This window comes from Dermacentor variabilis, chromosome 2 (genome assembly GCF_050947875.1).
Source record: "Dermacentor variabilis isolate Ectoservices chromosome 2, ASM5094787v1, whole genome shotgun sequence".
Classification (NCBI taxonomy): Eukaryota; Metazoa; Arthropoda; class Arachnida; order Ixodida; family Ixodidae; genus Dermacentor; species Dermacentor variabilis.
This window is the reverse complement of record NC_134569.1, coordinates 13547906-13562698: the sequence shown is the minus strand read 5'-3', so window position 1 is coordinate 13562698 and position 14793 is coordinate 13547906. Positions and strand designations below refer to the sequence as shown.

At 47.3% G+C, this 14793-nt stretch overlaps 1 protein-coding gene, 1 long non-coding RNA gene and 2 other non-coding genes across 5 annotated transcripts in view; 1 reads left to right on the top strand and 3 right to left on the bottom strand.

Annotated features, from left to right (window-relative positions):
• Positions 1-14793, top strand: part of LOC142571374 (uncharacterized) — a 69448-nt gene that overhangs the window by 39425 nt on the left and 15230 nt on the right. Inside the window, exon 1 of one of the 2 annotated variants that reach the window (XM_075679663.1) lies at positions 1604-2153. The exons of the other annotated variant lie outside the window; for it this stretch is intronic. Coding sequence (XP_075535778.1) covers positions 2028-2153 — 126 coding nt within the window. The 5' untranslated portion in view covers positions 1604-2027. Of the gene's footprint in view, positions 1-1603; positions 2154-14793 lie in introns of those variants that run through there. 2 annotated transcript variants of the gene reach the window in all.
• On the bottom strand, positions 4634-4706 carry TRNAS-UGA (transfer RNA serine (anticodon UGA)). Its single transcript has one exon. It is a non-coding gene; the product is annotated as a tRNA-Ser (tRNA).
• Positions 5102-5174, bottom strand: TRNAS-UGA (transfer RNA serine (anticodon UGA)). Its single transcript has one exon. It is a non-coding gene; the product is annotated as a tRNA-Ser (tRNA).
• Positions 13934-14793, bottom strand: part of LOC142571377 (uncharacterized) — a 46412-nt gene continuing 45552 nt past the window's right edge. Inside the window, exon 2 of the long non-coding RNA XR_012825866.1 lies at positions 13934-14118. This is a non-coding gene — a long non-coding RNA (uncharacterized LOC142571377). The remainder of the gene's footprint in view (positions 14119-14793) is intronic.

The following is a 14793-nucleotide window of genomic DNA, read 5'->3' as shown; positions in this document are numbered from 1 at the left end:
CAGCGAGGTTGAAGCGGGGGGTTTATCGCCTGTAGATTCTGTTGCCAGGTGGTTCGGATGAACCTATCGTTTGTTAGCTTTTTCTTTTCTGGCATCGTCGCCATTCCAATATCTGGGCGGAGCTTGTGTTCGAACGAACGCGCTTAAATGCAGGAAGGAGCGTCAGCACGACACTTCCTTCAACCTGCGCTTGAGCGTGGTCTCGGCAGGCTATCAGCGGCACTCACAAGCTGGTTAGCCTTCTCTGGACCGGTAGAATGTGGCTTCCTTTCACTCGATTCTCTTCCTTTCGTATCACTCGCCGGTCGATTCCGGTGATAAGGTAGTCGGAGTGGTGCTCGGACAATAAGCGCGAAAACGAGTAGCTTTGAAATAGAATCGCGACATTACCCCAGTCGTGCTTACAGTTTCGTATTACGTCCTTGCTCCCAACTTTGTGAACTCCCTCTAACCTCTCTCGATTCCGCTACCACTCTCTGTTTGACCCATATGACTTTGCCTGAAGGAGTCATCGCAACCTCTTTAAAATACGTTTTAATTATCAGCACCAGCGTCTTCAAGCGTTAGGCGTAATCATGAAAGTGTCTGAATTTTATCTTCACGCGAGAGTTCGCACTAGACATAACGTAAACGTTATGAGGGTATACGCGTGGAGGGTATACGCGAGCCGACGTCCGCACCTCTCTCAGAAATTCGCTGAGCACAGCGCCATCTTGTGCGCGACACGAATGCACAGTTCAATATATAACGAAAGCACTGAAAGCATTGCGGAGGCGTAGAAGCCGCACACCCACACAATGCATGTATCGGCACGGCGGTGTGGGAAGTGCCGTTGACTCTTCTGCTCCGAGACAATGGTCCCTTCCATCAGCGGAGGCTGCGACACGAATTTGACTTCGGCAGGGGCGGTCGCCCAGGGCAACCCTATATGCGGCGCTTTTAACCGAGACCTTCGAGCAATTTTGAAAAGTTTCGAGCAAGGAACAACCGCGTACAGTATACAGATGCAGTATATAACAAGTGATCGTTTAGTGGAAGCAAACGTGAAAAAATATTATGTGGCAAATGGCGCGATCACTGTCATATCAGCTGCATTGCTTTAAGCATTATTCCACGACAAATCGCTGTGCGATTTAACGAAGTTACACTCATTCTCACATTGTGATTATTCAATTTAGGCCACATTTACCGATTTCACACAAGCTGGTACAAGTTTGAGGATTAGGATTAAGTATCGAATAATACTTCCTCAATATAGTTTTGTGTGTACGTGTGTGAAGGTCCACGCGTGTGCGCGCGTGTTTTTGTGCTACACTATGCACACATATTTCTGTAATGAAACAGATGACATGACCCCCGAAGCGTACAACTGAGGTTCCGAAGTAGTTTTCTTTAGCCGCCCCACGAGTATTAATAAGATAGGAGAACAAGGATCGAAATTTCGCCTCTGGTTGCGCAAACGCTTTTACAAAACGCAGCAAGTACGTCCTATGAATGACACCTGTGTCCTTCCTTTCTTCGACGACTCTGCTGCGCCGTCGAGCAGCATGCAGTCAGCGCAGTGCGCGTTTTGTTTTGTTCTCGGAGGAGACAAAGACGCACGGTGAACGTTACGCGCACGTCGAGTCCCGCCTCGTCAATAATGTCTGGCCTGCAGATGTGCGCTGGAGCAGAAACAACGTTCGCTTGCCTCAGCATGTCCTCCGAGACCGCGCTAAGCCGCCCCAGCAATCTCGAAGGCTTCGACACCACACAGGCGTGCGGTACCAACAACTGCTTCGCCGCTATCCGTTCAGCGTGCGCGCCTCTGCACTTCCTCGTCTGCGCTGCTCATGCGACAACGTCGCCCTCGATTCGAGAGACACATCGTAATGCAGCTGCCAGCAGGCTGACTTGAGCACCGACTGCGCGTGTAAAATGATGCCTCTGCTGTGGGCATCATACGCTACTTAGCGTTGGCTTTCCCGCGGCAAGGCATGCTGACGTTTTAGATTTTGAGCAGTGAAACATCGAAACATCATAGAGGAATGGTGAACGACGACGAACGGCGTGGTGTTTTCTCCGCTTATCTAAGCCAAGAAGCAACCGAGCGACGTAACCACACTTCGACTGCGGTCATGAATGCGCGCGAAGGATTGGGTCCCGCCGTTGTCGTAAGTAAAGACCCTTTTTATCGCTGAGCTATGCCATGTAGAAATAACTGACTTATCAATGCCGAGAGGATAGCATAATATTCTTAGTCACGTGTGAGGGCAAGGTTGGGTGTACATAGGCCTAAAAGCGACAGCTCACTTTTTATGCTGGAACTTCGTACAATGGCTTGCATTATACTGCAAGGCTCAGCGACTATGTTTAAAAGTCGTCATCATTAGTCTTAATGCATCGCGCGAAGAACTCGTCGTACCCTAGCACTTCCCTCTCAGCTTTAGAAGACCCATGGTTAATAATGTATAGCATCGTCGTTGCGATCAGACGATGTTCAGACCGTGAAGTCAGCATTGCACACCTCAGCCCTTCGACTCAGTCCTACGCATTCTTCAGCATTTAGTACACGAACTAGCTTGTCCTATTTCTGTGGTTAGTGAGTATAGATGGCTACGGATGACACCATTCTGCCGTGCTTACCAACACGTCCTTATAGTCACTACATAGCCTACACGTTACACAAGTTTCCCGCCATTTAACAAAAATGCACAATTTCATCCGGCGCTTTACATAGGTCAACTCTGAAATGCAACTTGATTGTCATCGACGTCAACTTTTCCAAGAATGCGGAAATACTGTATAAACATGAAGATCGTAAGGCTTCCTCGGCAATGATCTAAAAATATGTAGAGTTTACTTTATTTGAGTTGGGTTTCCTGTTCTCGCCGTGAAGTTGGTTTAGCTTGCACCCATATCTAGCTTTTCTGGACACGAGGGTTTAGTTCGCATGTCACCACGTGGCGTACTGGCCTTAAACTTTTCAAACTTCCCGCGGTGACACATTGATGACGTCAACAAAACAAAAATAAAATAATTAAAAGCTATCCCTGCGTATTGAACTTCGCCACAATGCTTGTCCCGCCGGCGTTATCAGTGTTGTTGATACAGCGCAGCCGCTCGTCGGCTGGAAATGACTTATCATCCTAAGAGCGTTTAGTCACGACGAGTGACTGATTCTGTGCTTTCGATATGGATCTTTCATTTCCCTTTCTTTTTCTTCTTTTCTTTCTTTTTGATGTTACGGAGTAGACAAGCTAGGGTAATCGTCAAAGCACTCCGTGGCAGCCTTTCTTCAGTCGGCACACATTCTACGTCCGAACATCGCACAGCGTCTACGAGAGACGCCGTCGTGGACGGCTCTTGATTTTGACCTATCGATTTCGTTGTAGTGCCGCAAATTATATTCCTAGTGACTACTCTATCCGCATTCACGGGCTACCGCAGCAGCTGCGAATCGATATGTGCTTAAGTATTAAGATATATAGATGGATATGTTTGTTTTGCACCTCGAGGCAAAAGGAACGGCACAAGAATTGTGCAAACTGTCTCTGTGTCGTCGTCCATTAGCACGATATGGGCGAAGCTGCTCGCAATATTACTTCACATTTACTGGCCACCGGGCCAGGTGGACCTTCGGGTATGACATATGTAGTACTCGCAGTTACTTCTCAAAGTAATCTCCGGTCACGTTTATCCACGTGCGTGAAGGAAGACCGCCATTTAAAATTATTTTGCCGTAATATATGCGAGATTTGTCTGTTCTCCATATTGTCTACCATCTTTCCGTTCCACCTTCATAATATAGCCGCCGTTTAGACTAGCAGACATTGAACGCCATAAAGGTTACCCACATACTCAAAGACCGCGCACACAACTCCTGACATTTACTTGTATTCAAGAGAGAGAGAGAGAGAGAGAGAGAGGGGGGAATACAGGAAAGCAGGGTAGTTAACCAGTCAATAGTCTGGTTGGCTACCCTACGCTGGGGGATGGCAGAAGGGGAAGAGAGAGAAGGTGTAGATACGTGTACGGACAGCACTTGAGTTAAAGCCGCTCGCGCAAACCAGAAGTTCTGAGAAAACACAAAAACGCTTGTATTCAAGAGTTGTGCAACTGCCAAGGACATCCTTAAGAGGAAACTTTAGCTCAGGCCCAACTCCGACATGGCCTATTCAAATACATGCATGTAAAACGCAAAAACGCTTTTCTTAAGTAACCTTGGACCGATTTTAATGAAATTTGGTGCATTTGAGAAAGAAAGTTAAATTCTAGTGACTGTTGGAAGCGGAATTTCTATTTAGGGCCTGAATATTGTTTAAAATTTTTCAAAGATTCGAAAGCTTGAAAAAAATGGAAGCACGAAGTTTAGATATTAATAGCTCTGCATCAAAAACAGATATCGCGGTTCTGTAAATGGCACCCATTAGATCATTGAAAGTGGACAAATTTATTATGTCATTTTATATCTTACATGAATTTTTTACGAGAAGAAAGGGGGTTAACCAAGGGGCCCGATCTTTATTAGTCATATCATGAGAAGCCAACAAACACTGACACCAAGGACAACATAGGGGAAATAACTTGTGCTTAATAAATTAAATAATGAAACGATAAATTAATTGAAATTAAAGTGGATGAAAAAACAACTTGCCGCAGGTGGGAACCGAACCCACAACCTTCGCATTTCACGTGCGATGCTCTACCAATTCAGCTACCGCGGCGCTGTTTCCCCATCCACTTTCTTGGGTATTTATGTGTCCTAGTAGAACCCTGGCAGTGTTAGCCAGCGCCTCCACTCACAGACCTTGGGCGGCGGACGTGGAACGTCCTTTTTTGCCGCAGGCGTCACGAGAACGTGATCTTTTTGGGTGAAGGTAACTGGTCAATAAATCCACATATGCTACCTGAAGGCATCAATGTAGCCGGATTCGAGACCCTCGTTATGTAATAAACGAGAAGAAGGGGGTTAACCGAGGGGCCCGATCTTTATTAGTCATATCATAAGAAGCCAACCAACACTGACACCAAGGGCAACATAGGGGAAATCACTTGTGCTTAATAAATGAAATAATGAAACGATAAATTAATGGAAATTAAAGTGGATGAAAAAACAACTTGCCGCAGGTGGGAACCGAACCCACAACCTTCGCATTTCACGTCCGATGCTCTTCCAATTGAGCTACCGCGGCGCTGTTTCCCCATCCACTTTCTTGGGTATTTTCGCTTTTTGCCAATTTTCAATAAAGAATTGACGAACTAAATAAAATATTAGAAACCGACAGTACTAGATTTTAAGTTTTTCTTTTAAATGCAACAAACCGCGTCAAATTTGGTGCAGTAGTTGCAGAGAACGAATTCTCCTTTTATATATATATATATATATATATATATATATATATATATATATATATATATATATATATATATATATATATATATATATAAACGAGAAGAAAGGGGGTTAACCGAGGGGCCCGATTTTTATTATTCATATCATAAGAAGCCAACAAACACTGACACCATAACGGAAAGTAAAGTTATATATATATATATATATATATATATATAGGAGCACCCGAGCTAAAGCTTCCGCTTAAGGAATGTTGAATAATGAATTATGGGGTTTTAGGGGCCATAACCACGATCTGATTATGAGGCACGCCGTAGTAAGGAGTTACGGAATAACTTGGATCACCTCGGGTTCTTTAACGTGCACCTAAACCTAAGTAGACGGCTGTTTTCGCATTTCACACCCATCGAAATACGAATTAGTACACGACCGGGCTAGTTGGAGAAGTATGGGAGAGGCCTTTGCCCTGCAGTGGGCGTAACCAGGCTGATGATGATGATGAAATACGGGTGCCGTGGCTTGGATTCGATCCTGCGACCTCGTGGTTAGCAACCATACACCATAGCCACTAAGCACCTGCGGCGGATGATTGTTGGCAGTTCGAGAAAGGTGACAGTCGGCACGTGAGACAATTTGTTCCCATCCTCATTGCCCGAGAATCGGTACAAGCCTTCGAAGAATGACACCGTCGAGTGCAATGTATTTAATGTGATGGAGCCCGCGTCCAATATTTCAGACCTGAATCACCTTGTCACTACTGACGACTAGGCATCTCGCTTATACGTGCAGTCGCCTGACAGCTGCCGAGCGCTGGCGTCGGCCACAAGACCTACTTGACCTTCTTTCAATACTTGCCGACATTCTCGCCTTATTTCGCACCGTCGAGTTTCAGCTGAACTGCTTCAACAACCTATTTATTTGTCCCGAAATTTGGTCACCCTGTCAACGTTATGGTTATTTTTAGGTCATCTTTTATATATTTAAGCTAGTGTTCTCCTGACATTTCCAGCGGTTTCACCTTTCCCAAAATGCCCGCATTTTTGTCGGCCTCTGTTCATATTTTGGGGGATAGCTATAATAGACCTGGAAACCATAGCACGGCCCCCTGACCACGCTGCTCAAGAAGTCATTTTATTTTCCTGACGTCCTGTCCAACCTTCTTCATTATTGCCGTTCACCAGCCTCCTGATTTCCTTGTAATTTGTATCCCATTTTGAAGAGTACGATCTCACAGAAGTTGGCAATGATGTAATGGCCAAGACATTGAAGCCGTTTAAATCAATTCTACCGTGGACAGGACAGCAGCTCACTGCGAATGAAAATATTGCATTAATGAGCGCCATTCTTCAGGATACAAATTCATAGTCTAAAGAATTATGCGGATCCCACGCACTGTGCGAATCGATGTAAGCGAAGTGTTCTGTGTTGATTGACAATAATTAGCGGTAATACTGACTGCGAATGCATAATTCCTTCAGCGTTTGGTACAATACGAGAGTAACGAGTTGATGGCAAATGTCACCTTGCATGCACTACAGCTGTTTGTCAACGTAGTACACAACATACAGCGAGCCGTATTTGCTTGAGGCGTTGTTCTGCGCCATTGTTTGTAACCTATGAGAGAGTTGAGCATTGTCATTGCTTCACGTGGCACATCGCACCGCGGCAGATGTGTTGGCAGAGTTATGGGACTCTCTACGTGCAAAACCACAATCGGATTATAAGGCACGCCGTAGTGGCGTACTCCGGATTAACTATGATACCCTGGTGTTCTTTAACGTGCTCCTAAATCAAGTGCACGACCGTTTTTGTTTCGCTCCCGTCGAAATCCGGCTACCGCGGCGGGGATCAAACCCGTGACCTCGAGCAGTGCCATAGCCGTCAAGATACCACGGCGGGCACAGGAGTGTTGATTCGACGTGTGACCACTTCAGTAGTGTCGCCTATACCCTGCGGTTATTTAATGCGGCTTTCCGTCCGCACGCTCGGCGTTAGTTGTCCACTTGACAGATTTGGATGGTCTTTATTTTGCACAAATACCAGAAACGTACAGTACCGTGCCTTCTGTTTGCCCGCAACCGCTGTCGTGTCTATAGGGGTAGCGTTTCGTTATCTTCTCACGTCGCCTTTTCTCAGTCCCGTCATTCGCCCCTGTACGGGAACTGCGAGCGAAGAATGGCAAGTCTGTTACTCACTCGTTTCACGACTACCTCGGTTGTACCCATTCTCTGCCTCCTTCTCCCTGCCCCCTCTCTACCATTCTATCTACCTCTCCTCAGGACTTGCATGTTAGGATAAGGGTAAGCGCTGCAGTTACTGCAATGCTTTTGGAGGTGGTCACGGATAAATGCAGCTGTCGAAAGGCTATTGTGACGACGCCCAGGAAGCTTCAGAGGGCACTGTGCACATGTGATACGATGCAAAGGTCCATACGAATTTCTTGCGCCGCCTTTCCTCTTTTCCCACGTTCCTTCCACGCTCTGAACCTCCCTCCGACACCGCGTGCAAGACAGCAACAGCGCCAGTGGAAAAGTCGAATGAAGAAGCAAAGAGAGCTTCACTTTCAAAAAGTTGTCATTTGTTGGCGTACAGTGGCGTGTCGTCGTGGCGTCAACGCGTCCTTTGCGCGATTTATAGGCTGCGAGAGCCAACTTGCCGGCTTGCCAACTAGACTGTCCGCCTTCAGGAGCAACCTTATCCTGTTGCCAAGACGCGAATGGTCTATCCAGTTTACTACAGACCTAAAAAACAGTTTCTTTTAGCCTGTTCATTATTTGCGCCCTCCGCAGCTATACTGTGGTGGTACCTCCTTTTTTACTACACTGCATTAATAAGTGAGATTCTTTTGAAATATATTATGTTATAGTGTTGTATTCTTGCTATCGTTGCCGTACGTAATTTACAGAGTTCAGGCACCCTCTAATAAAATGCTTTCACTTTTTGTCTAATTACGCCTGCCATTGTGATGCAAATAAACGTAACTTGAATTCATTTTCTCAGAAATAAATTGATTGATTGATTGATTGATTGATTGATTGATTGATTGATTGATTGATTGATTGATTGATTGATTGATTGATTGATTGATTGATTGATTGAAAACTTTATAATTCCACCGAGCTGGGGTGCCCGCCTCTTACCCTAAACGCAGGTAGCGGGGAAGGGGGGGGGGGTAGGACGAAGCAGTCCCCGCGCCTTGAGGACGGCGAGTGTTCATGGCCTCAACGGCCAGGCGGATGGCTCGACGCTGGTCGTCTTCAGCCTCGCTCTGGAGCAAGGCCTCCGACTTCTCTACTGTCAATCTTTCCCTTGGACCCTGGGGAGCCAGCACACTCCCTCCCATATTACATGGTCTAGCGTACCTTTCTCCTTACAAATCTCGCAGGGGGCGTCGTTATAGTCCCTCGTCTGAGTTAAGTAGATCCAATATGGTGATGTATAATTGTTTCCCTGGGGGCGTCGCCAAGTGCGAGCGTCCTCCAGAGAGAGAGAGACCGATGCGGATGCGGAAATATTCTTCTTTCAGCTTTGTAATGATCTATAATTTCCCTGTACGTGATGATGTTATTTTTGATCCCTGGAACTGGCTGCTCTAGAGTTGCCCGATGGTAGAGTGCTCGGGCGAGCTCGTGAGCGGCTTCATCACCTGGGACTTCTTCATGGGCCGGAACCCAACTAAACGTTATGTTAGGATATTTGTGTAGAATTTGGAGGGCCTCTACCGAGATTCTCCCTCCCTTTGCTAAAATTTCGGACAGCTAATTTGCTATTGCTTTTGTACCCGAACATAAGCGAGCGCTACTGCAACCTCCTCGGCTGTACAGGCGTCCCTCGTGCACGTGGAGCACGCTATCTTAACGCCCCCGTCGCCATCAACCACCGTCGATACCGCAGCCCCGTCCCTGCCCGCAAGCGTCGTCTACGTACGCTACTTTTTGCGCCGGTGTGCTTTTAATGTTGAATTCCAAAGGCGGAGTCGGAGCTAGTTTTTCTGCTCGTTTCGAAGCAAGTTTGTTCCAATGGCAGAGTGAGGGCGGGAGCAAGGTGTTCCAATGAGAGAGTCGGAGGGGATTCAGAGCGGGAGTCACTCCGTGGAGCAGAAAAAGAAGCTCCGCCAAAATCGGCGGAGTGGACCAGAACTCTGCGTGACGTATTGCCATTACCACGTTTGTCTGCTGCGAGGCGCCACCGGTCACGACTCGCGAGGAAGCAAAAGCTGCTGTACGCTTGGCGAGATATCCATTCCGCACTTTTAAAAAAACAACAGGTGAACGGCGCTGAAGAGACAAATGACCGGTGCGGCGGTGCTGGGAGCAAACAGCGGAAGGAAATGACAACACGCAAGGTATCCTGGATAACTCTGTGATAGAACTTCCGCTTCCGCCTCGCTCCGGCGGCGCAGGTTGTGTTCCACTCGCGGATCCGGAGGCGTTGCTCTGCGCCAGAGTCGAGTGCTCGCTCGCGGAGTCCGTCGGCTGCTCCGACTCCGCCATTGGAATTCAACATTAGTTGAATGAAACGCTGACGTCATCCTGAACAATATCAACGTGCGCCGTAGTACTCGATCTTCTGATGCCCCTATTCGCAAGCTTACTTTATTTTTCAGCGTGTGTTCCTGTACCGCATAGACGTCCCCCGGATGTCTCTGACGAGCTCTTTTTTATTCTCAAGCACCCAATGTAAACTGTCATCGCCGCAACGTCATAATGTCCTGGTGGCAGGACACCATGGCATATGTTGCGCAAGTATGACCACGCTGATTCATTTAGGTTAGCATATGCTATATTGTGTGTAATACTTCTCCAAATTCATTTTTCAAACTATGACAAAGCTCGAAAAGGCCGTCCATCTAACCTGATTGTCTTCAGTTTCTTCATATACCATACGAGTGCCGTCATGGACTTATTTTTCAACTCACTGGTCGCTTTTCCTCTGTTTATTTACGAAAGGTGTGTGTCTATCGCTGCGGTTACCAAATATGCCTAACGGTTTGCTACAACTCAAGCCTTTCTGTCGACCTGAGCAAATGAAGTCGCAGGCTTTCTTCAACACGGCATCGAAGTTCAATATGACTATCCTCAAGTACTTTTCGCGGACCGCTCACCGTTTTCTCTTCAGTGTCATCACTTACACTACTCGCTCGTGCGAGACGCAACACAAACACGCAACGACTTTGATGAAGTGTCAATTACACGCTAGTTGACATGTTATCGATGTACATTTCCGCTGATCACCGCGATACGAACGTGGCCCTGTCTTGCCTTGCAGCTCTTTCTTAAAGATCTCCAAGACTTCCGAAACAGCAGGCTCGAAAGCGTGATCAGTGCAATCAATGGAATCAGTCGTTTTCTCAGCCCCGAAAAAGCTGGCAAGGCTCTGTAAGCGTGTAAGCGCGCCTAAATCACGTCAGAGTTGTTGCTCTGTCGGGCACAGAAAACGTTTTGTGACGTGTACAACGAATGTGGTTTACCAAATCCCCCTGACTTGCGGCAGTAAATATGTTGGAAAGACAGGCAGGTGCTTAAACGATCGTCTAAGAGAGCACTGTAACAACGTCCATAACACTGTTCAAGGCCACTTCATCCATTGCCGGGAATGCGGTTGCGTGCCCCTCTTTGAAGATACGGAAGTTTTAGCGAGACAAAGCTCACAGCTCACCTGGGAAATTGTGGCAGCTGATTTCATCAGAAAACTGGGTAGTATGTGCGTTAGTGCCCCCTCGATAGCGCAGACGTCTAGTGAAGTCACGTATCTAAACAGATAGAAATCGTAATGTTCGTTTTTTTCAAGTGAACATGTTCTTAGTACAGTGACTTGCTGTTAGAACACCCTTTGTGACTGCCTTTCATTTTCTGCGCATGCCCCCCTTGTATATATACACACGATGTGGAAACGCAGCAAAATATTGTTGGAAGTCAGCGCTGTGTATGTCGTCTCTCGCAGTCCTTGTCCTTCGCGCTGTACGTTATTCTTTAACCGCTTGTTCGACAATTGAACATATGTCAAGGACCCATGACACGAACCACCTTCAGGTCGCTATCTGCTTGCAAAAGGTAAACTCAGTTGAAGCATTTTCAAGCGGATAGGCTTCCAATTATCATAAGGATATTTTTATTGACATTTCCTTCCTTGCCGAGGTGGAAGCTGACTAATAAGCATTTCAATTTTCTTTATTCTTAAGACCTCCTGTTAATATAAGGCTGCGGTCCTTCACAACCTCCTAAATTAAGAAGTAAATTCTGAATAATAACGTATTGCGTTAAATGCGTTATATTACACCCCAAAGGTGTGTATAACCAAAGATATACACCCCAAAGGTTTGTAGTTTACACCCTTTGGAGTGTATATTTGTTACACAACGATAATCGTAATCCGTTTTGCCCGCATTTCCTTTCTTGAAAACGTTGCGCTCGTTACTTCCCTAGCTGTCGGCAATGCTATGTGATGCTGATAACGCGCATGCTGTTCGTGACTTGGAAGTACCGGGCCGCAGCGTTAAAGAAACGGAATGCGGACAAGACAGATGACGATTATTGTGGTGTGGCAAATATACACCGCAAAGGGTGCAACTGTTTCTAGAGTGTTGGAAGAAACGCAGCTTCGTCCGCGCCCCGTTTTGTTGTTATTTACTTTTCACGGTTCGCCGGCGTTTGAGGATTCTTACGGGCGGCGGTTGTCTGCTGTGTTCCCACGCCTGGACCCTACCTCAGGCACTGCGTACTGCGAGCATCAGACGCAGACTAGAAGTTTCTCACACGGATCAGCTAACTGTAGAGAGAAAGATGCACACCGACTCACAAACTGAACTCTCATTTGCTTTTATCCTAAGACACACTGACCAGGTAACTTAACATTCTTTAGCCTCGTTCTATCAGCGCACAATTTCCGCATTTAGCACCTGAAGGCGCGACAGACGTTCCTGCCGATATATTGTGAGATGCTATGTGTGATACACTGCAACACGAGTCGGCAGTGCGAAGTTGCTTATATAAAGGACAAAAAAAGTCAAGCATAGTACTTGTAGCAGTGGATCAACGCCATGAACTAGAGCTTGCACCTTTCGGAGGTCCGCTACGCGCAAACACTTCCCTTTTTAATGCGAAAGCATTAAATGTCTCATGAGACGGGAAATCCGGCACTGGCCGGACCACACAATGGGACGGAAAGGCTACGAAACCTCGACCTTTCGTGAGAGTCGAGCCCAGAACCTTTGGTGTTAATTAAGACAAAGTTAATTAGGGCCCAGTTAATTAAAACACTCGAACCCGCGACATTTGATGGGAGTCAAACCCACAAACTTTGGTGGCAATTAGGGCCAAGGTAATTGAAGTACAATGAATTAAGGTAGAGTTAATTAATGCACTCGTAGCCATGGCCTTTGTCGGGACCCGAACGCTCGACCTTTGCTGGGGGTCGAACCCAGGTCCCTGCCTTGTGGCAGCATGCTGTTAGATACGGGACCGTTTCTTGAGCCTACTTCGAGTTCCCCAGACCACATCGAATCGCACCACAGCTAATTAAGGAGTGCAGAAACACGGATACCACATTCCCGAGGCGCGGCACGTGCAAACAAGTTGGCGGCCCCCACTTCGTGTGCCGCCGGTGGAGCTATTCACTGCTTGACTCTTCCCGAAAGTGAAGCGAGAGCCTGGCACTGTTGAGGCTAAAGTGGGTCCCGAAGCAAGACGGCTGTAATGCGCCGTGAAAACCTGGCGGCGTCGCCCCGATCCATCCATTGTGACGGCGCATTGCAAGTCAGCAAGGCAAGACCGCAGGGGGACCAAGCAGCGACTCTCTTCGCCGGGTGTGACTCCATCGCACGGGCGCCTACCACTGGCCGAAAATGACGACACCCGAGCGGGCTCGCCGATTGGCCGAAAATGGCGTCACCTGAGCGGGCTCTCCCATTGGCCGAACGTGACGTGCCTTCGAGACACCGAAGGGCTTAAAAGAGGCAGACCGGGAGCATTCCAGAGGATTCCTAGAGCATTCCTTGATTCTTCTCTTTCGAGCTTCTTGCCGCGGGCCGCAGCGTCCGAGTTGCTGCCGGACCTTAATGACTTTAAGACTGTTAATTGACTCTCACTGTAAATAATGTAAATAAACCTTCCAAGTTTTCATCCCGACGTCCTCCTCAACTCTTACAACTGGTTGCTAGCGGTGGGATCGCCTCCAAATGCAACAATGCCTAAGCAACGCGCAGTGGTCGCAATTTTTTCGCATTCATCCACGTAGGGATAGCTGAGCGCATCTCGAATTTTTTAGGATTATAAGGATTTAGGTGCCAAAACCACGATCTGATTATGAAGCACTCCGAATTATTGTTACCTCCCAAATCGCTTGAAAGGCAAATATTTGTCTTTAAAGAAAAACTGATGCGGCTCGCTGGGCAGGCCGGACGTTTGCACGCACAGCGCTACTATTTCTGCGATTTCATCGCCGAAATCCTTGAGACGATCAAAATAAGGTAATCGCGTTATAGCAAGGACCCTTCCGGCTTCCACGAAATACTTCAATTCTACGCCACAAACAAGAAACTTCAGCATGGCACACAGAGCACCAAGCGAAAGTTCCGCCGTGAACCTTGATGTCGTATCCACCTTTGTTTATTTGGACTGTGTTGGCAGCACAAGTAATGAATCCTGGAGTTACCGCCTTGGTGAGTTGGTATCATGCTTTGCAGACCGCAGGCAGTTTCCGGCAAGTGAAGCGGCAAACGGGGAAATATAGAGGGATACAAAACAAGGAAAGGCAAGGAGGAGATGGACGTCCGGTTTGCTACCCTGCACGGAGGAGAGGGGATAAGGGAAAAAAGAAGAAAAAAGCAGAAGGTGAACAGACAGATAATTCACTCGCACTGCAGTTGGCGTAGGGTGTAGCTTTTCCAATTTAGAGTATAATGGCTAGTTCTTGACAAATGACATAGCATTCGTGCGTAAGTACGCTCTGACCGTGTTCGTCTCTGCAAAGCTTTCGCAGCGTAACCGCGTGTGCACGCTGACAGCCGCTTAGAAGATGACGCCTGCGCCACCGTCATTTCTCGCTCGTGCGTGTATTTTTTTTTTGCGCAATTTTTGCGCTAACCTAACCTAAACAACCAGGTCAATGGAGGACCACGTGCATTCCGTAACGCGTGCCTTTGCCCGATTCGTGTGTTAGTTCTAACACGTTGTGTGTAAAGCGCGCATGTTTGACAGCGAGACAGGAACAAGAAGCCGCGAGCACGAGTGCAAATTTGCAATTACTGTGGTTTATCTCGAAGTAGCAACTGTATGGGTGCACACGAGATGTGTCAGCACAGACTAGATCAATCAACTTAGGTAGTTGGAACACTGGCGACCTCTGCTGTGAAAGGTTATCGAAGACTGCGCCCACCGCTCGGGCAATTATCCGGCGCCCCTGGAGGGCTTCTAAAAACGGCGATTCCACTTCTCATTGGTGCGTCTGCGAAGAGTTCT